At 36.8% G+C, this 22417-nt stretch overlaps 1 protein-coding gene across 1 annotated transcript in view; it reads right to left on the bottom strand.

Annotated features, from left to right (window-relative positions):
* The window catches only part of LOC114100721 (beta-galactosidase-1-like protein 2), a 48184-nt gene that overhangs the window by 9182 nt on the left and 16585 nt on the right, over positions 1-22417 (bottom strand). The window contains exons 7-12 of the mRNA XM_071616997.1: positions 11627-11708; positions 10075-10139; positions 4763-4847; positions 3601-3738; positions 2822-2902; positions 1433-1539 (exon numbers count right to left, since the gene is read on the bottom strand). Coding sequence (XP_071473098.1) covers positions 1433-1539; positions 2822-2902; positions 3601-3738; positions 4763-4847; positions 10075-10139; positions 11627-11708 — 558 coding nt within the window. The remainder of the gene's footprint in view (positions 1-1432; positions 1540-2821; positions 2903-3600; positions 3739-4762; positions 4848-10074; positions 10140-11626; positions 11709-22417) is intronic.

Raw genomic sequence — 22417 nt, 5'->3', positions numbered from 1 at the left:
TACAAATAATCAAACTTTTTCAACAAATAAAATAAAAATAAAAAAATCTTTAGATTAAAGGAGACTAAAGAGACACATCAAATGATGTATAATAGACTTCATAGATGCTGACATGAACAAATCAATGCTAAAAAAGAAGTTCAAGATAATTGAGAAATTCAAGTACTGGCTATTTTATTATTTTAAACTGTGGTGTGTTAGAGATAGCTTGTATGAGCTTGTTACAACCACCCATGGATGTATCTTCCCAGCTTGTGATCAGCATCATCATATTAGCAGTCTGAAATTAACCATGGTGGGAATATTTCCCCACCAGAAATCAGCAAACACTATGAACCAGCATTTAATTCCAAGCCAGTTGCTAAACATTTCCCAGAAAATCAATAATTCTAAGGAATTAATATTGTCATTATTATTAAGGATAATAATGATTTTGTTGCTTTTATTAAAAAAAGAAACATCTTTTGGTATACATATTGAACGATTTATAGCTGGAGTTGGATAAGTCTGGGATCTGCTTCAAAATAACCTTGTAAAAGGTAAGGGGAGAAGAGGAGAGTATAGGTGAAATGAGATTAGCCTTGTATTGATAAACTTGAAGCTGGGTGTTAGGTGCATGGGGGTTCCCTACTATTCTCTCCACTTTTTAAAAATGCCATCAAATTACACAAAACAACGCACATCACAGTGGGGCATGGTGGCATATGCCTGTAACCCCAGTGACTTGGAAAGCTGGGGCAGGAGAATTGCAAGTTCAAGCTCAATCTCAGAAACTTAATGAGAACTCGTCACAAATTTTTTTAAAAAATTAAAAGGTCTAGGGATGTGGATCAGTGGTAAAGACATACTTTCAATTTCACTCACATATACACACAAATCAAGACATTAACTGCTGAATCCATATAGAATCTGATGAGGTAAGAACAATTAAGAGCCTTATTTTATAGATGAGGAAACTTAGATAGAGTGAGGTTAAATGACCTCCCTAAGGTCTCATAGCCAGTGAATGTTGGAGCAAAGACTCAACTCAGTGACTCCAGTGTTTGTACTTTTTAGCACAGCATGTTCCCTTGACAACACTGTGCTGCCTCATTTCCTCTTCCATGTGACCTATGACCCTATAATCGCTTCTTCATTCACTTTTCTTACTCATTAGACTGGGAGTTGCCTAAAACATCATCTTAACAATATAGTTCCCAAAACATGAATATTCAATGAGTGTTATAGGAATTAGTATTCAGTTTTTCCCTAACTCATTTTTCTTTGATTTCTAATCAAAGAAAGGTTTCCTATCTGAATTGTAAAATTGGTAGAAGGAACCAACACCTTTAAGGATTCCTTTTTTTCCCTTATTCATTTACTCCATGTTATTTCAATTCTCTCTCTTTTATCCAAAATATTTTCCATGTGTCTATGCCCAGGAAATGCTCACCAAGTCCAGGTAGGGAAGCAGGTTCCATAGTGTCATGAAGTATAATAGTGTCACTGACTTATAGGCATTCTTTGGTATGTAATTTAGTGGGAGGGGCATAGGAGCTGCTGCAATGAGAAAACACAAAGTTGGATCATTCCAGGACCCCCTCAAACCAAATCAAAGACACTAGATACCCTGCTATCCCAAAGCCATCAAGAATAAAGGGCCCAGTCACGACATAACTTCCTAATTTCAGAAGAATCAAAGCAGGAAATGATTAAGTAAGGGTCCTCTCATACCTTTAAGCTCTGAGACAAGTGCCTTGCTACCCTGGAAGAAGAAGGGGCACATCAATACCACCTGCTGAACCCAGGCTGCTCATCAGAATCTCCTAAAGTCCAATGGAAAATGCACATGCTCGCAGATTCCCCCACCTCCTTTCCCATTTCAACTAGGCCATATAACATACCTATATAATAGCTCTGAGAAGGGCCTGGAACATCTGAAATTTAGAAGTTCAACAGAGGATTCCATGTACAACTAAGACCAAAGCAACATGGTCCTGTGCTGAACACCTTTATTCAAAAGATTTAAAATCAGCATACTAGAGTGACAGAGTCACATCAATGTTTATAGCAGCACAATTCACAATAGCCAAGATATGGAGCCCAACCTAGGTGGCCTTCAACATATGAATGGATAAAGAAAATGTAGCATGTATACACAACGGAGTATTACACAGCCATGAAGAATAATGATGTTGTGGCATCTGCTAATAAAGGGATGGAACTGGAGACTCTCATGCTGAAAAAAATAATCCAGTCCCAAAAGTCAAAGGTTGAATGTTTTCTCTGATATGCAGAAGCTAATCCAAAAGAAGGAGAGGATTAAAAACATAGAAGAAAGATCAGTGGAGTAGATAAAGAATGAAGGGAAGGGTGGAGGGATGGATAGAGAAGGATAGTGGAATGAATCTGACCTAACTTTTCTATGTATATATATGAATATACCACAGTAAATCTCACCATCATGTATATCCACAAGACACTAATTTTAAAAATTTAAAATTAAAAAATTTTAAATAGCAGAAAGATCAGTGAAGTAGAAGGAGGAGAACAGGGGGAGAGAGAAGGAGAGGGAAAGAGGAAATACTAGGGCCTGAAGTAGAACAAATTATATTCCATGCTTTTACAATTATGTCAAAATGAATCCTGGCATTATATATAACTAAAAAGACCTAATAAAAATAGCAGCAGGCTCTATATCTTGTGCATACTCCCAGTGCCTACTGATAAAATAAACTGTAGCAAATCAAACTTCTCTCCAAAATATGTTCACCCAGTCCCTCACTCCCTTCCTGCTTGAGAAGACTAAGTCACCATTCATATTGAGGTTGTTGCAGAGTACCTATAACAGACCGAAAAACCTCTTGAAATGTGGTATACTCAGGCGTGTAATCTCCATTCTCTCTCAGCAGTGCCCCATACTCTGAAAAATACAGAAAATTGTATTGTTTTCTCCAAGAAAGGCTCATTGTCATTTTCCTTCTCCAGGAAAAGAGGAGAGGTTGGTACTGAGCAAAAGATCCTTAATTTAGCAGCTTTGGGAGAAAAAAAAAAAATAGGGGACACTAGATAAGAAAATTCCACATCCCTGTTGTTCAAACTAAGAGACATCTGAAAAGCTTTGCAGGGCTTTCAATAAGAGGCAAAAAAGCCCCCGTCCATGGGTCTCCCACTAAGCCCTGGTTGAGAGCCCAAGGCTCAAACCATAGTGCCTATTGGTTTCTCCTTCTTATCCAATTTCTAAGTGAACTCCTTTGTTTCATTCACCTTTTCTAGGGAAGGTATCTTAGTAGACTTGTGTACTAGGGAAGACACATTAGTGGATACCCAAAGCAACTGGCTCTGGAGGGAACTTTTAAGACAAGGGTCTGTACAACAAATGAAGAAGATTAGGCTACTAACTTCTCTGCTTGCAGAGTCCCTGAGAGCCCAAATCCTCATGGTAGGTAAATTTTGGTACTGTCAAGAAGAACAAATCCCTAATCCTCCATCCCCAACATGTTAATGGCAAAACAGGCAAACAGTTCCAGAGATTGTCTTTGGGGGCCTAACCTAAGAAGCTTCAGTCTCCAATGTGGGGGTAGTCAATATTGAGGACAATTCTGAGATACAGGTACTTGCCATAGCTGGTGACAACAGGGTAATAACCATTCAAATGTTGAGCTCCACCCATGAAACCAAAGTTGGTGCCACCATGGAACATGTAGAAGTTGAGGGAGAACCTAAGCTTGAGCATTTCACGTACATCCTTAAGTAACACTGCAGAGAGGCAGGAAGAAAAGGTAAAAAGGAGGAGTAAATTGAATTTGAGAGAATTTATAGGTCCTCATGGATATTCAAATCACCTAATCCTAAAATGTTCAAGGTCCACCATAATCTCAGACCCAGAAAATGTGTGAAATGATTGAGATGCATTCCAATCCATTCAATAAAGGATTCATGGAATTATTCCCAGATTTGTTTTCATAACCCAAAGTCATTTATTATTTTTTTCCTCTGGGTTTCATGTTTAAGAGGATATTTTTTTCTAGCACAAACTGCACATATAAAATATTTGGTGTTGTGCCTTTTTGCCTCAGGTACATAAATGTCCAATTTACTGTTTCTGAAGGTCTTATTTCTAACTGTGATTGGTCTGAAATTATAGCACCTTTGAAATCCATTTTATTTTATTTTGGTAACAGGGATTGAACTCAGGGGCACTTGATCACTGAGCCACATCCCCAGCCCTATTTTGTAGTTTATTTAGAGACAAGGTCTCACTGAGTTGCTTAGTGCCTCGCTTTTGCTGAGGCTAGCTTTGAATTTGCAATCCTCCTGCCTCAGCCTCCCAAGCCACTGGGATTACAGATGTGAGCCACCACACCTGGCTAGCTGAAATCCATTTTAATGATTATCAACAATTCTCCAGAGAGGACTGGCAAATCAAGATCAGATAATCAGAGGCCAGATAACTTCCTTCTTCCATCCAATTCCCCTTCATGCAATTCCCCTACTTGTTAGAACAACTCATTCTAATTACTTTTATAGCCTCAGTAAATATAATTAGAATGAAAACTGTTAAAACTTAAATTTAAATTACAATGATATCTTTCATGTCGATGCTCTGTGGTCATTTACCTTCAGATATCTACTTAATTATGTTGATGTTTATAAAGTTATAATATGTAGGAGTCTTATCTTCTAAATCTCAAATACACTAATTAGAAGAAATAAGCAAACAAACAGGTCGGTGCCATCTGTATCACATGTTCTCTAGAGAAAGGAAATAAGGAATACTCACTATGTCCGTCTGGAAGGTGGTGGGCAACACCCCATGAGTCAAAAGAGTTCACTGTGTATACCATCATCATTATAGGACTATGACCCTGAGAAAAGTCAAGAAACAATTTAGAAAATGTTTATACAACTTAGAAGCTCTGAATTGCTAAGAAGGAAATTGTAAAGTCCAGTTCTCACACCTCTTTGCAACTCAGAACAATCTATCACTGCTCACAAACTCTGAGTTCTATTCTCCCATTCTCATATCACTTTCCTGTTCTGTTATTCCTCTTGTGATTTCACTGGTCATCTTAAGGTTTAGTAAAATTAATTGCCATTCCAACATAGCTCTTTCTGGAACATTCTAGAAATAGAATCTGAAAACTTCTAGAAATAGAGTTTTCTCATTCTCTTCAATGATCACAGTAGAGGTCTAGTAAGGAAATAACTGATACAAAGGAAGCACTGAATGTTCAACAAATGAATACTGAAAATGGTGAATTCCCTTAAAAGAGAATTCCCCATTTGGGGTTTTGTGGATGTAGCTTAGTGGTAGAGTGCTTGCCTGGCTATTGAGGCCCTGGGTTCAATCCCCAGCAACATGAATGAATGAATGAATGAATGAGAAGAAGAATTCCACAAACCTACTATTCTCAAACATGTAAGTGCTCACTCTTCCCTTTCCATCATAGTATGCCCTCTAGTTCCTTTATCTTTCCAGTTCCTGGGGATTTGCTAGCCTCTCTATTCTGGCTGCACTCTGTAGTTGACCCTTTGAATTCTGTTCCTTCTAGCACTATGAAGTTAATCTGTTTTTTTTAATTTCTGCTGTCATTACTATCACAATCTCCAACTCTGGGACCCTTCAATTGGAACCCTCACACCTGAGCTGCCAATTTGATTTACCAAAAATTCATATGGTTTGACCTTATCTTTATTTCTGCCTGGTGGTCTTTATATTTAGATTTTTTAAAATTTTTTATTAAATTTCAAAATAGTCTCAATATTTTAAGACTAATTAAACTGAGGCCAAATGGTTCAAGCTCTTGCAACCTCCTCTTAATTTCACAAGATCCCTAAATCATATAATCTTAGCACTTCGTGAACCCCACAAATACTTAAAATCTTTGCCCTAAAGGTGATGGTATTAAGAGGCAGGGCCTTTAGTAAGTGATTTCATGGAAAGGATTAGTGCCCTTATGAAAAGAGGCCTTAGAGAGCTGCCTTGCCTATTCACAGAAAAAGATGCCATATAAGAACCAGGAAATAGCTTTCACAAGATATCAAATCTTCCACCATTCTGAGCTTGGATTTTCCAGCCTCCAGAACTATGAGAAATAAATTTTGTTGTTTATAAGCTTCTCTATTTGTGATATTTTGTTATAGTTCTCCAAGCAGAATGAGACTCATAGTTTTTACATTAGAAAGGCTTTTTAAAATTCCAGTTTTTAGTATATTATTTCTCACTTCACATAGGCATGGTCTTCTCTAAATATTGGACCAAGCTTTGTTATTGTAATGATAAAGAATTCTTTGCTACTTAAGGCAGTTCATTTAATTTTTGGAGCAATCAGATTGTTAGAAATTATAATCCTTATAATGAGCTAATATGGGTTTTTCATTAATTTTTGGTGTCATTGAAACTAATTTCGCTCTATGGAACTAAAAAGAATTTCCCTTTCAAATATGAAAATAAACTTTTAAGATGCCCATTAAATGAATCTTATCTTTAATGTGAGACTCATTCCTTGTTCTTTTAGTTTATCTTTACATAACCTCTAAACCATGTCACCTGGAAGTATTCCACTTTGTTAAAATGCAACCTAAGACATGATGACCTAAGCAGAAAAAAATTCAAAAAAACAAATGCTTCAAATGTATTCTTAAAGTATGAAGAAATGTGATGATATCATTTCTATCAATAAAACCTAAGTTTTAAGACCTATTGGCAGTAGGTGTCACGGACTTTATTTAGGTGAAACATAACTTCCAAAATATCTTTCATGCAACATAGTGTCAATAACAGATTGTTAAACTGATATCTTCCTTTCTGCATTTTTCCCATGAAGATTTTCTGCTTTTATTTTGTTTTGATTTTAATGTAAATATTGTATAACTAACTATTGCCTTTTGGTTTCAGCCCACTGAGATCCAGGAGATCCCACTGTTTTCCAGCACTCTCTCATCTGGACTAGCTCATCTTTTTTCTTTTCTTTTCTTTTCAGTACTGGGAATTCAACATTGAACCCAGTGCCTCACACATGCTGGACCAATGCTCTACTACTGAGGTATATACTGAGACAAGATCTAAGTTTCCCAAGCTGAACTTGACCTTGTTATCCTCCTGACTAAGCCTCCTGCATAGCTGGGATTATAGATGTGTGCTACTGCGCTTGGATGATTTGTCCATCTTTTTTTTTTTTAAGAGAATATCAGTTTGAACAAAGGCAGCAAGAGAACATCCACACACAGTAAACAAACCTAAATATAGCTTCTACACAGCAAGGAATGTGTCTGTTTGACCAATATATACCTAGAACCTAATAAAAAACTGACTCAAAAATGAACAGTCAAAAAAAAAAAAGTACTTAATCTAAATTTTTAAATTTAAAACCTCTAACATCATCGAGTTCAAGTTTTTGCTACCCTTTAACTATGTGGGTTCTACCTTGTCTAATTTAGGGAAGAGTCTCTTTAATGGAAAACAGACACAAAAAAGTAGGGGTTAGTCTCTGTGTCCTCTATTCTGTATCATTGGTCTACTGGCCTGTTTTGGTACCAATACCATGCTGTTTTTGTTACTATTGACTGTAGTATAGTTTCAGTTCTGGTATAGTGATTCCACATGCTTCACTCTTCCTGCTTAGAATTGATTTAGTTATTCTGGGTCTCTTATTTTTCCAGATGAATTTCATGATTGCTTTTTCTATTGCTATGAGGAATGCCATTGGGATTTTGATTGGAATTGTTTTGAATCTGTATAGTGCTTTTGGTAATATGGTCATTTTGATAATATCAATTCTGCCTATCCAAGAGCAAGGTAGATCCTTCCACCACAAAATTAGAATTATCTTATATTGGACAAAAGTGCCAAAAACATGCACTGGAGAAAAGATAGCCTCTTCAACAAATGGTGCTGGGAAAACTGGAGCTCTATATGCAACAAAATGAAATTAAAGTAGATGGGGTAGAGAGAGAAGAGGGGAGGGGAGGGGAGGGGAGGGGGCATAGTAGAGGATAGGAAAGGCAGCAGAATACAACAGAAACTAGTATGGCAATATGTAAATCAGTGGATGTGTAACCGATGTGATTCTGCAATCTGTATACGGGGTAAAAATGGGAGTTCATAACCCACTTGAATCAAAGTGTGAAATATGATATGTCAAGAACTATGTAATGTTTTGAACAACCAACAATAAAAATTTTAAAAAAAGAAGATAAAAGGTGAAGAAAGTGAAAAGGAAGGGTAAAGAAAAAGAAAGAATGGACTAAGAGTAGATATGACTTCCATTTTTATATTAACATGTTAGGATTCCAAAATTATGGTCTTCAGTCAAGTATTATTATTTTTAAACATAAATTTATTTCAATTATAAAAATGGTTATAGAATTATAGATATTTAAGTAAGATGCAATAAATAAAATCAATGTTAAATAAAAAAAAATGAAATTAAACCCCTATCTCTCATTATGCACAAAACTTAACTCAAAATGGACCAAGGACCTAGGAATTAAACGAGAGACTCTGCATCTAATAGAAGAAAAAGTAGGCCCTAATCTTCATAATGTGGAATTAGGCCCCAGCTTCCTTAATAAGACTCCTATAGCGTAATAATTAAAACCAAGAATCAATAAATGGGATGGAATCAAACTAAAAAGTTTTTTTCTCAGCAAAAGAAACAATCTGTGAGGTGAACAGAGAGCCTACATCCTGGAAGCAAATTTTTACCCCTCACACATTAGATAAAGCACTAATCTCTAGGGTATATAAAGAACTCAAAAAGCTAAACACTGAAAAAACAAATAACCCAATCAACAAATGGACTAAGGACCTGAACAGACACTTCTCAGAAGAGGAGATACAATCAATCAACAAATATAGGAAAAATGCTCATCATCTCTAGCAGTCAGAGAAATGCAAATCAAAACTACTCTAATTTATCATCTCATTCCAGTCAGAATGGCAGCTATTATGAAGACAAACAACAATATGTATTGGCGAGGATATGGGGGAAAAGGTCCACTCATACATTGCTGGAGGGACTGCAAATTGGCGCAGCCAATATGGAAAGCAGTATGAGATTCCTTGGAAAACTGGGAATGGAACCACCATTTGATCCAGCTATCCCTCTCCTTGGTCTATATCCAAAGGACTTAAAAACAACATACTACAGGGACACAGCCACATCAATGTTTATAGCAGCACAATTCACAATAGCTAAACTGTGGAGCCAACCTAGATGTCCTTCAGTGGATGAATGGATTAAAAAACGTGGCATATATATACAATGGAATTTTACTCCGCATTAAAAAAGAACAAAATCATGGCATTTGAAGGTAAATGGATGGCATTGATAGTAGAGAGAAGATAATGCTAAGTGAAGTTAGCCAATCCCAAAAAAACAAATGCGGAATGTTTTCTCTGATATAAGAAGGTTGACTCATAGTGGGGTAGGGAGGGAGAGCATGGGAGGAATAGATGAATTCTAGATAGAGAAGAGGGGTGGGAGGGAAAGGGAGGGTGCAGGGGATTAGCAAGGATAGTGGAATGTGATGGACATCATTATACAAAGTACATGTATGAAGACTTGAATTGGGTGTCAACAAACTTTATATACAGAGATACAAAAATTGTGGTATATATGTGTATTAAGAATTGTAATGCAAAAAACCAACAAAGTACATGTATAAAGACATAAATTGGCATGAGCATACTTTATATACAGAGATATGAAAAATTGTGCCCTATATGTGTAATAAGAATTGTAATCCTTTCCACTGCTGTCGTGTAGTTAAAAAATAAAAAGTAGGGGGCTCAAAAGCTTTGCTTTTTCCTTATATTCATTTAATACTACATCTGCCCCTAAAACTGTGTTTTGTATGTTCACTTTTTTAGTCAAGTATAAGAAATGCACTGAAAAAAAAAGTAACAGTGGACTTTCTATAGCTGTGGGGTATGGACCTGGTAATTTGGGCATGTGATTTTGATTCAGTTGAACCTAAAACCACCTAGAATAGGCATTCTAGGGCACAAATGATTAAACTTTTAACTGAACCAACTCAGTTTTCTGCTGAGAATTTCCCTATCAGTTTGCATCTCTGAAATGTTCTTACCTGAATTGAAGAAAGTTCTTTGTAAGTTCCTTTATGTATATTCTTCATGTGGAGAGTGACCAGCACTGTGGTGGGAAAGGAGAAACAGTGCATAAAGTCTTGCTGTGACTTGATTTGAGAACCTAGAGTTTGTCACAATCTCTCCACCAGGGTCCCCAAACTGCAGAAGACATACTAACAGAAATAGACTAGAGAGCTGGGTTCAGCACCTCCTATGTATACAAGCTTCAGACATTTCATTTGGTGACTAGCAATAAAGATATAACCCACACATGCAATATACAAAGGGCTTTTAAAGAAATCTCTTCACTTAGCATGTATAGAGAATTTAAAGTAACAAGTGCAATTTAAATAAACTACCATGTGATGCTGATGAATAGACAGGCTGAATGAAAAAATTCATCTCAGAGAGATGAATCACCTAAGACCCAAAACTTGACTCTAGGACACTTAACCTCTTTTGGGGACTGGAGGAGATGCTTGGGATTGAGCCAAAGGCCTTGCTAATATTAAGTATGTACTCTATCACATAGAGGCACACCCTTATCCTTTTTTTTCATCTCCATTTGTGTGTTACTTTTATGCATTGTCCTGCATATCAACCTGTGTTTGCTCCTTGTAATTTATATCCCTCCCACATTTTTTTTTTCCGGCTGTGTTAGGGATTAAGCCCAGGACTCTGCACATGCTAGGCAAGCACTCTATTGCTCAGCTACATCTACAGCACCCCCACTGCTTTATTTTATGAATTTATTTACCCTACCAGCTCCCAAGGCCAGGTTCATAGCATTGCTATTTTTGACACTCATCTGCTCCCTGTTTCTCAATTAAGAGTGATTTGACAGCAATAACCTTTACTCTGATCCCAGTCAGAACCCCTTCTGGACTACCAAGGGATTGAGGAAGATGAAGTAAGTGTTCTGTGTTATGCTGCTCTGGGGGTAACAACTGGTGGAACAGGAAGATAGGGCCTGGCTTCCTATTATAGTTTAGATAAGAGGTATTCCCCCTGAAGCTCTTGTGTTAATGCAGAAATATAGGTAAAATGATTGGATTATGAGATGTAACCTAATCAGTCCATCTTAGTTTGAATGGACTGACTGAGTGGCAGCTGTAGGCAGGTGGGGCATGGTTGGAGGAGGTGGATCACTAAGGGCTCTCCTGGAAGGGTTCATCTTCTTTGAGGGTATTTCCTCTTTCTGTCTTTGCCTCCCAGCTGCCATGAGTAGAGCATTGCTTCTTCTACCATGATATCCATCATGTCCTGCCTTATCTTGGGCCCAGAGCAATGAAATCAGCCAACCATGGACTGAATGTCTGAAACTGTGAGCCTCAAATAAGCTTTTCCTTCTCTAAGGTTGTCAGGTTTTTTTGGTCACAGCAGCAAAAAGCTGATTAACATGCTAACTCAGTTTTGACCTCAATTTCCAACCATTTTCACCTAAAGACCATGAAACTTCCTCATAGGAGATGGAAATAATGAAGCACCAGAAGGACTCTTGCTCTTCCAGAACTGTCTACTGGAGAACACAAGGTGAAACCAAAACTGTACCATTTTTTATGCGGCCTTTTCCCAGCATTCGTCCACTATCAGCAGTCATGAGAAGCACCTCGACCTTTCTTTTCTCCAGGGCCTAGGAATGAATTCAGAAAGACAAACAGATTTTTCCTGGGTCCATGGGATTGTTTCTTTTATAGAAAAAAAATACTAGAATGAGGCTGAAACATGGAAAAGAAAGTCTAATTCTTCAATCAACTTCTTATAAGTTAGAAATTTAAAACAGAAATATAGTCTCTGCCTCAGTCACACTCAGCAAAGTCAAAGTGACAACTATAAGTTCATGGAAGAGGCAGTGGAATTATTTACATTCATGTAATACAGTGCTTTCTCTAAGGGCTTAAATTCTGGATTTTCTCAGTATGTCAGAGCTTAAGATAAACATTCTTGTCCTCACTGTCATCCAAATTAACCATGTGTCATGGGCCAAATTCACACGTGCCTCTGCTATTTTCCTTCCGTCAATGGGCAAAGACAGTAAGTTGTTGCTAAATCCATCCATAGTCACTTTGCTGCATCAGCCCTTAATATTCCTACATTAACTAGAAACAGTGCTAGGGAGATTCTAAATCAAAGACAGCAAGAAACAAGGGATTTATCTAATTCAGGGGTAAAAAACTAAGACTGTGGCCATGGATACTAAGAAAAGCCAAAGGTGTGTTTTGTCTTTTGGACCAAAACATCCTGAAAGAGAAAATATTCTTGAAATTTACCCTTAAACCCTTTACTGGGTACTGTGAATTGGTGTGTATCTAGTGACTCCTTTGAAAAATAGGTGAGGCAAAGAAGTGACTCATGTGAGAAGAGACAGAATGTCATCTATCAGTTACTGTTATCCCACTCCATCTTCTGTAGATACTATGAGAATGCAGTACTTCATCTCTAGCCCTAGTGAGCAACATGGCTTACTCGCAGATGACCATATAACATATTGAAACTAGAAAACGTGATACTGAAAGGTGATAGCAATTATTCTAGCATCCTGTGGATGTCCTGGACAAAACCAAGAGACATGATTCATAACTCATAGGGATAGAAACAAATTCTACGTCTATATCCAATGAACCTTCCTTCTAATAACAACTGGACAAGCTGGACAAGGTATTTTCTAAAGACTTATTTGGAGATGCTACATAGATATGTAAGGTAGAATATGAGGAGCCCAGATCTTGGAGAGAAAGGAAGCTAGTGTTTGGTATTGCTTTTCCCATGAGATAGTGGCTCATTCCTAAAGTTTCAGTTGAGAGTCTGAGAAATTTAGAAGGGTTGCCAGCAGTATAGTATTATAAGACTTGGAGAAAGAAACTGCAGTTTGGAGACTACCCCCCAGTAAAGGAACCACAAAAAATCCTAGGCTTCCTGCCAAGACCAGAAGAGCAGTCCCCTAGAAAAAAGGGTGAACGAGAATTTCATTTCACAAGGATATCTTAGTTTGAAATCATTGCAAATACCTGCCAGAAGCAAAAATGAATCAATCTCGGGGATGACAAAAGGCCTCAAATGATCTCATAAGCTAATGTCTGATATTGAATAAAAAAGTGACTAGGTTGAAACCATAAGAAAAATTACAAAGGAAACAGGTCCTTATGAGATTTGATCTTAGATTAATTATTAGACATAGGTTTTGAAATAGATGTAATTAATGTGTTCACAGAATTAAAAGAAAAAATGAGAAGTCTTGGCAAAGAAATAGAAATAATAAATAATCAAACAAAATCAGAAAATCATACCTTTATTGGTTGGTGCTTTGTGATACTAAAGGACCAAACATGATTGGTCCTTTTACTGGGTTCCTTATACTGCTTGGGCAGATAAACAAGTTTGCACTAGATAAGGTCTTTCAAGGAAATTTTATCTAATATACATAGTGATTTAAGACATATACATTCAGGGAACTAGGTGATTAACATGATCCTGCCTGGTACAAGAGAGATTTGATTTAATAAACACTGATTTTCTCTTTGTAAATAGAGACAATATCCCCTCTACTGGGAATCCAAAGATAATGTAGGCCTCAGGCTTATGTGCATATTTTAAAGTCATCAAGCATTCTTCAACTACAGTCAGGTATATCCCAAAGAAGATGCTTCAGTTTGAGAAAGAAGAAAAAGAAATTTAAAACGTCTCTTTTTCCTCTTCTTATTATCTAGAAAATATAAATATATTTATGTTTTATAGTACTATTCTATAATTTATATTGGTTAGATACAGTGTGATTTTTACTATTGGGGCAAGACAAAGAGTTAAAACAGGCGGATAGGAAACTTGGGTCCCTCCAAGATCAAGTGTCTGTGTAGCAGTGCTGAGAAACTACAGACATAAAAATTCAGGTCTAATCAAGGTCAGGCCAATTCCTGTATAAGCAGGAAAACTGTTAGTGAGATCATAGCTTGCTTAGTGCATGGATCCCATCCAAAAAAAAAAAAAAAAGGCATGGTAACCTGATTGGATGAAAGGGTGTGTGAAGAGCTTTTGGACACGGAGTTCCTTACCCAGGATTGGGTCATGACTAGCTTCTTTCACCCTGTAGATTCACATAAATCCATAGAAAACAGACACCCATCAGCAACTCTTTCTTGGGACCAATCCCCCTTTGGGAATTCTGCTTTTTTTGTTATTGTTGTTGTTGTTCCTGGGGATTGAACCCAGGGTTGCTTAACCACTGAACCAGTATCCAGCCCTTTTTAATATTTTATTTAGAAACAGAATCTCGCTAAGTTTCTTAGGGCCTCGCTAAGTTGCTGAGGCTAGCTTTGAACTCGCAATCCTCCTACCTCAGCTTCTTGAAGCACTGGGATTACAGGTGTGCGCCGCTGCACATGGCTCTGCTACCTTTCTATGGCTCTTATGATTCCTGTTATTTTGCTCTCACCCTTGTGTCCATGGATCTCATTCTTCAAATTCATGAGACAAAAAACCCACCCAGTCCTGCTCAGTGCTGCATCTTTTGGGGGCTCCTCCAGGATCTATGGAAGAGTGAGTAAAATGGACCAATGATTCACTGCCTTTTCTGGTAGCCCTAAGCTCCATTCAAATGTTTAGTCCTCTTGCTCTGAAATTATGGCATCTGTCAGTCACTTAAGCTTCTTCATAGCAAAGGAAACAATCAAGAATGTAAAAAGAGAAAGCCTACAGAATGGGAGAAAATCTTTGCCACCTGCACCTCAGATACATCATTAATCTCCAGGATATATAAAGAACTCAAAAAACTTAACACCCAAAACCAAATAACCCAATCAATAAACGGGCAAAGGAACTGAACAGGCACTTCACAGAAGAATTATGACAGGTCAACAAATATACAGAAAAATGTTCAACATCTCTAGCAGTTAGATAAAATGCAAATTAAAACTATCACGAGATTTCATCTCACTTCAGTCAGAATGGCAATCATCAAGAATACAAGCAATATGGGGCTGGGGTTGTGGCTCAGTGGCAGAGTGTTTGCCTAGCACATGTGAGGCACTGGGTTCTATTCTTAGCACCACATAAAAATAAACAAATAAAATAAAGGCATGCTATCCATCTACAACTACCAAAATTTAAAGAAAGAATACAAGCAACAATAAATGTTGGCAGGATATGGGGGGGAAAGGTACACTCATAAATTGCTGTGGGACTGCATATTGGTGCAAACACTATGAAAAGCAGTATGGAGATTCCTAAAAAAAACTTGGAAAGGAACCACCATTTGACCCAGTTATCCCACTCCTCAATTTATACCCAAAGGACTTAAAATCAGCATACTAGTGATGCTACCACATCAATGTTTACAGCAGCTCAGTTCACAATAGTTAAACTATGGAATCAGCCTATCAGCCCTTCAACAGATGAATGGATAAAGAAAATGTGGTACATTTACACTCTGCCATAAAGAGAAATGAAACTATGGCATTTGCCAATAAATGAACAGAACTGGAGACCAATCCCAAACAATCAATGTTTTCCCTGATATGAAGATGCTAAATCACAATAAGTGGGGGCAGGGATAGGGAAGATTAGAAGTACTTTGGATTAGACAAAGGGGAATGAAGGGAGGGGAGGGGGAATGGGAATAGGAAAGATGGTAGAATGAATCAGACATTACTTTCCTGTGTGTATTAATCACTTCACAACCAATGAAATTCCACATCATGTACAACCAGAAGAATGGGAAGTTATACTCCTTACATGTATAATATGTCAAAATACATTCTACTGTAATATATAACTGGTAAGAACAAATTTTAAAAAAGACTTAACAATGTTAAAAACAATTAAAGTGAATAGCCATTCTATAAGATTCAGATAACAGGCTTCTTGGGCCATCAGGGCCAATCCCCCTTTCCTAGGCATTGTAAATGTCAGTCCTGATTTGCTTTGGTTTCCTTTCTGTGGGAGAGAATTTGTGAGTGGGACAGAGAAAGCTTGAGACAACTGAAGGCAAAAGACTGGGGTGACTCCCTGGTGCTTCACAAAGGTTTGATATCCTGAGCCTGACCCTGGCAGCTCTCAGGAGTACCAAATGTCAACCACTATCTGTCCTTCTGTCCCTTGCTTCTAGCTTCTGACTAACTTAGCCTGATGGTAGAGGGAACCCTCACCTGATATCTCTTGGATCCTGAAACAAAGTCTTGGTCTGATCCAAGGTCTTTGGGAAAGAGGTGACCAGAGCATGAGCCAAACAGTCTCTCTCCTATGTGAGAAAAATGTCTCTTCCCTATGTATGCCTTGGAGTGTAGGTTATTTCCACCTACTCTATATCTTCTACTTACCCTCAATTCTTTCACCTTCTATCAAGTACCTGAATAAAATCTCTAGGAACCTCCAGGCTTTTGACCACTTTCTGGAACCCAAATCATAAGCCTGTTCCTGGTGTCCACCTCTTAAAAAGGAACCTTTTAGGGAGATTATCAAGATAGAGCTCCCCTGGATTCAAAATTAGACTGCCTTTTCTGGGATTCCACAAAATATCTTTTCCTTTGTATTTCCCCTCATCCTGTTATGATCTAAATTAATCAATACAAGTAATACATTATAGGTTATAGATTAGGATTATAAAATATAGATAAATGAAATAGGAAAGGCAATAGGATTATAAGATAAGTGTTATAGAATTAGTAATGTTAAGTTACCTAGATCTGCCCTAGTTATAAGAAAGAAGAAGTAACAGTAAGATAGAAGAAATAATAGTACTATAATATAATCATATAATTGTAAGACATAGGATTTAAGGTTGTTAGCAATAAGATATAGACAATATAAGGTGATAAGTGTATGCCCTTAGGTTAAATATAGTTACAGACAGTTTCAGACAAATATAGGTTAAGTTACAGATAGGTAGAGGCCAGTAGAACAATAGTTAAATATAAGAAATAAGTTATAGACAAGTATAAGTAAGTACAGCCATAGTGACTCCATCTTTAGGTTCCTGTGTGAAACTCTTATATAAGCTGGGTTTTTTAAATTATTAAAAAATTGTTTTTCTGTGCTTCATACACCTGCAAATGTACTCAAACTCAGGATGTACCACCACAACTGTACTCGAACCCAGGATGTGGTTGTCTGGTTTTACTCTACTAAACGCTTTTTTAGCCTTTGTATCCTGCTTGCTTGCAACTCTCAGATTCCATAGGATGTGGTTTTCTTCCTTAAATATTGGAACCACAGACAATCTGGCGCTTCTATCAGAAGGCCACGTGGACTCTGAAAGAAGCATCCCTGGCCAGGAAAAGATAAGTAAAATAAAATTCTTTGATTTGCCTCAAATTCAGACTTAGTATGTTTTCTAAGCAGCTGCCCCATAAAAATCCTGCAGGAAAAAAGACCAAAAGTTTACTCTCATGAAACTATAGCAAACTATCCTTTATCTCACCTAGTTCAGGGAGCTAGATTATTTGCCTTTCTCAATTGGGGACATCAACTGGAGCACTATCAGGCTTGTCTCTCATGCAAATTGAGCAAAAAAATATGAGACCATGGTCCTGTGAGTATGAGGGTCCAAAAGACAAAGGAAACATTTAAGACAAATTTTAAGGGAACAAACAGCTGGCAAATGCCCTCTCCTAACTGCAGTAATTAGCAAGAAGTTAGTATCCTCCATTCTGAGTGAGGCCCAGTTTTCCCTCAAAAAGTTTTTCAACTGATGGTAGGCCAGCACACACAATCCAGAATTTATCACAGAAGACAAGTAGCTCATCTAAGGGTGTCATGATTTCACAGTTACAAGTCACACCTGTAAGGGCAGATAAAATTTGTTATGGCTTCCCATAGACAAGGAAGATACCAGAGGATGCCCTGGGCACAGCTGAAACAAAGATCGCAGAGGATGCTTTGTTCTCCTTTTTTGTCCTTAAAGATGTGAAATACTCCCTCAAAGTATTTTAAGCCACATCGGTCAGAACATATAACTCAGTAGGCTTCAACCTTTTCCTCAGCCACTCATGGAAGAGAAGTAAAAAAAAAAATACCAGGTGATACTTGTTTTGAAAAATTTAGGTCAATTTGATTTTCAGACATTGAAAAATAAAACGCCTGACATTTTTCAGCACCCAAGCCTGGCCTAGTTACCAACTAGGGGATGGGAAAAACAGCCACTGGAGAGAAACATAAACTGTAATACCATATTACAGGTGGATTTGTTTTACAAAAAGGGGGAAATGTCAAAAGTGCCCTATGTATAAGGGTTTTTTTTTGCCTTTCATGCTCAAAATGACTGCTTTCTCTGTTCCTTAGCTGCCTGCCTAATATCTCTCTGGAATGTAAGCTGCATGAGCAAGTGCCCAAACTGATGTGAGACCAAAAACAAAACAAAATAAAACAAATCAAAAGTGTCAATTTCAAATCCAAGCTGTTATGGGACAGAAAAGACTGTTTTCTCTTTTGTTATGCTCTGGGATTCTGCCCTTTTCCAAGTCCTTCTTTAAATGCTAGAAAAAGAAAGAAATAGGAAGGGAATCTGAAAAGTCCAGCTGCACCAGGCCCCAGAACTCTTGAGGATGCCTAAAAAGTCCACATTCTGCTTCAGGAACAACTTAGCAGGCACTGCCCAAAATCAAAGGAATTCAACTTCAGGATGCTGACAAAACAGGCCCGGGAATGTCAAAAAATGCCTTAATTGCTACATGGTTTTCTCTTCTCTCGAGTAAAAAAAAATTTTTTTCTTGAAAATCTCTTCCTTGGCACTTCATAGGTTCCCACTTTAAGTATCTGAGCTGACTCTAATCTGATCCAAAAGTGCACTCTGATTCGATAAAGATGTTCTATTTGCTCTTTACTAGAGTAATTACGGCTATGCCATTTTCTCAAAGACTCTGTCTATTGCTGAGCTCAAGGCTTTTCTTATGAATTCACCTTCAGTCCTGCACCAATTAGTTTTGTTTGGTCTAACCTGAATTTCTAGCTTCTATTTTTTTCCTGTTGTTTTTATTCAGAGGCCGTTATCCAAGGGTTAACTTTCAAATACAATAGAAAGGGAAAGAGAATGTCTCCTGTGAAGAGCTCAAAGGAGGGAAAATAAACAGTGGTTATGTTGGAAGTGGATCTGTCCCTGTGGAGGACAAGTGGCCACCTGAACCTTTGATTTCAGCATCCCCATGGATAACAGATTCTATTTCTAACATCTCCCAAATGTAAGGCTATTCCCATGTCCAAGTCGTACTTTAAAAATTTCTGACAAGCTCTATTTTAATTTCTTAAGAGTTAAATCTTACAGTGTGTGTAAGAAAAATCTGTAGGTATTTTATCTTCTATCTGTGGGGGATCTAATACCTGGTTCAAAGCTATACAATCTTTGTTTCCTGTCTATTTTATGAATATGTGCACACCTGTGTTTATATGTTGTGTTGACATATGTGCTTGTGTCTATATTATCATGTGCATGGTACAAAAATTGGCATGTAGATAAATGAACACTCATAAATATAAATAAATAGAACTAAATTCCTTTTATTTTACATGACTTAAACTGGTTAAATAATACTAAAGACTGTTTTAAATTCCTGACACATAGAGTGTTGGTTTTTATAAACTGTTTAAGGTGCAATGTTCATTGCTTCCAGGGTTTTTCTTCAACAGGAAAAAGATGATTAAAACATTAAGTAGACTTGTCTGATATTTTGGTTTTCAAGGGTAACCCAAAGTTAATAACTAAAATGGGTAAATTAGACTTAACACAATGGGTTTAATCTTTATAAATGTGTTTGTTAGAAGAGACATCTGATTAATTTGCAAGGTTAAAATACTAAACATCAACTGCTAAATATAAATCCAAGTATTCTTGGCTTCTTAAAATCTGTAAGACAACATATATATGGGTCTATTAAATACATTTTATAAATTGTTGGGTCTTCACTAAAAAACAAGGTGACTAGAGAATTATACTTACATGTGTTGTTCTACATGCAAGGAACAAAAAGAAACCAAGTTGTGTTTTGATGAAAAAACTATAAGAAAAGCATAAAGTATTTCATCTTATTATTGTCTAAATTCAGAAATTTCATAGATTGTTTCAGAATGTATACTTTAAAAGGTCAGCAACTAGGAAAGTTACAAGAACATTATAAATATGAAAATATATCTTAAGAAAAAATAATAGGTAAAAATAAATGTTTCTGAAAGAGAAAGTATCTTGTAGAGTAGAATAATATTTTGTCCTAGTTATAATATTTTTGTCTTAAAGTCCTTTTGAAATAAAAGACAAAACTAAGGATAAAAGAAATTACAGAGTATCTAATTAAGTTACAAATGGTTTGTGAAAAGTAAATCTCAAAAAATTTGTGGGCAATTAATTTGGCTATAATCACAGTCAAAGTTATTTAAGCATTTTTTCCCTATGGTCAACTTCTAATATTTTGATAGAGAATAAAATCTAGTTCTTCACGTTTAAAAACAACAACATTCCTTAAATCATTGATCTGCTCTCATTATAACAGAGTCTACTTCATGCTCTGAGTGTAGACCTTGCTGCTCTGCATCTTATTTTAAAACTGACACAATTTTTTCTTTTCTCCATCTTCCCCTCCCTAACATTGGGGGAAGGGAGATTACATTTCTTTTCATTCTGGGCTGAGTTGTCTATCCCTGGGCTCACATACCAGAGGAAAGAAATAATTCAGTGTTGCCAAAAAAATCTAAAAAAAAATAGCTCTCAAAGCTGCAAATAAATTATGACCCTAAAGAGGGGGGCAACTGAAATGTAGCCATTAAATCACCTTTTTATAAAGAACCAGGTAATTAGTCATCTATATTTCTCCTTTGCTAACAAAGAAACAAAACTTCTTTTTCCTTTTTCTCAAAACCTTGTCTTCATTACTGGATAGACATCAGGGAGAAAGCAAAGGCCAATTTTTTTTTTTTATAACATTACCTATCAAGATAACTTCTTGTGTCTATTGGGTTTACAAATCAAGTTCTTGCTAATTTTACTTTATAACTATTACCTCTTAGTGTTTTACAGAAGTACTACTTCTATCAGAATATCCTGAGTTGAGATAATAAAGCATTACCTCTAGGACGAGAGAATATAATGCTGACTTCCAGTACTGATATTAACCATAATTAAACAAAAGGAGTAACTATAAAACTGATACCCTAGTTAAACAAAAGGAATAACTGTAAAATTATAAACATTAAAGTTACAACCTATTACTCCAATTTCAAGAATGGCAAAAGTGGACTACTAGATGTTTAAAATCCAAACTTAGAGACAAAAGTCTCTAAGTAAAAGGGCCAAGGAAAAAGTAGCCAATATTTTGACCTTTGCCCCCTAAGATCATCCAGAACTCAGGGAACAACAGGACTTCTTTAAGGTCCCTGCAACTCCAGTGAGTCACCTGACCTCTTGATCAGGGGATTGTGAAGACCCTAGAGAACAAAAAGCCAACCAATGCACATTCTGCAAAGAGGAAAGTCACTGGAAAGGTAAATGTCCCTGAAATTTCAAGGGAAGCCACATGTAGTTGGCAAGACTGCCATCCTGGCAGATAGCATGACTGGTAGAAGAAAGATAAAGGAGCCAAGAGGCTTCTCACAAGTTCCTAACAGTGATCCATGACAAAATCTCAGATGATTTTTAATAGCATATAGGAAAAAGGTCAATTTTTTTACCAACTTTGTCTTAAACACCTGGCAGGAAACTAACCAAAGTATAGTCATACATGGACATTAAAAAAAAAAGATAATGGATTTTTTAATGTAACTTGAGATATACACTTGTGTCAATCCTCTCCAAAACAAGTAAAACTAGTAGGTTATAAAGAAAGGATTCTTGTACAAGAGCACCTGACAACTATCACAAAAGATGCTACTAGAGTCACAGGCTTGTAATGAGTCAATTTGAGACCTAAGAATTTTCCTGAACTCCTACACAGGTAAACTCTGTTTTTCACTGGAATGATTATCTAACCTTGATATTTATCCCTCAGATTGGTCTAAATGATATAATGTGGCACATGAAAGCCCTAACTTTACCAAGAGAGTTGTAATTGACACAGGGACTCTTCTACCAACACAGAGGTAACAACAATGAGAAAGCTGTTTTACAGAAATCTATTTTACAGAAATCTATTTTACAGAAATGGCATTCCACAGTTCAAGGGGACATCTGTGCCACTATAAAAACTAAATGTTGTATACATGTTTCCAGCAACACTGCTAATGTTTCTAAAGCCTTGAATGGTCTAATGGTCACAAATCAAAGGTATATAAACCACATATTAAACTCTAATAAGTACTGTCTTCATAGTCTTCAGAGACTGGCTTATAACACTGATTGTTTCTATGTTAATTGTTTACAGATAATAATAC

Source organism: Marmota flaviventris, chromosome 9 (genome assembly GCF_047511675.1).
Source record: "Marmota flaviventris isolate mMarFla1 chromosome 9, mMarFla1.hap1, whole genome shotgun sequence".
Classification (NCBI taxonomy): Eukaryota; Metazoa; Chordata; class Mammalia; order Rodentia; family Sciuridae; genus Marmota; species Marmota flaviventris.
This window is presented reverse-complemented; position numbering and strand designations above follow the sequence as displayed.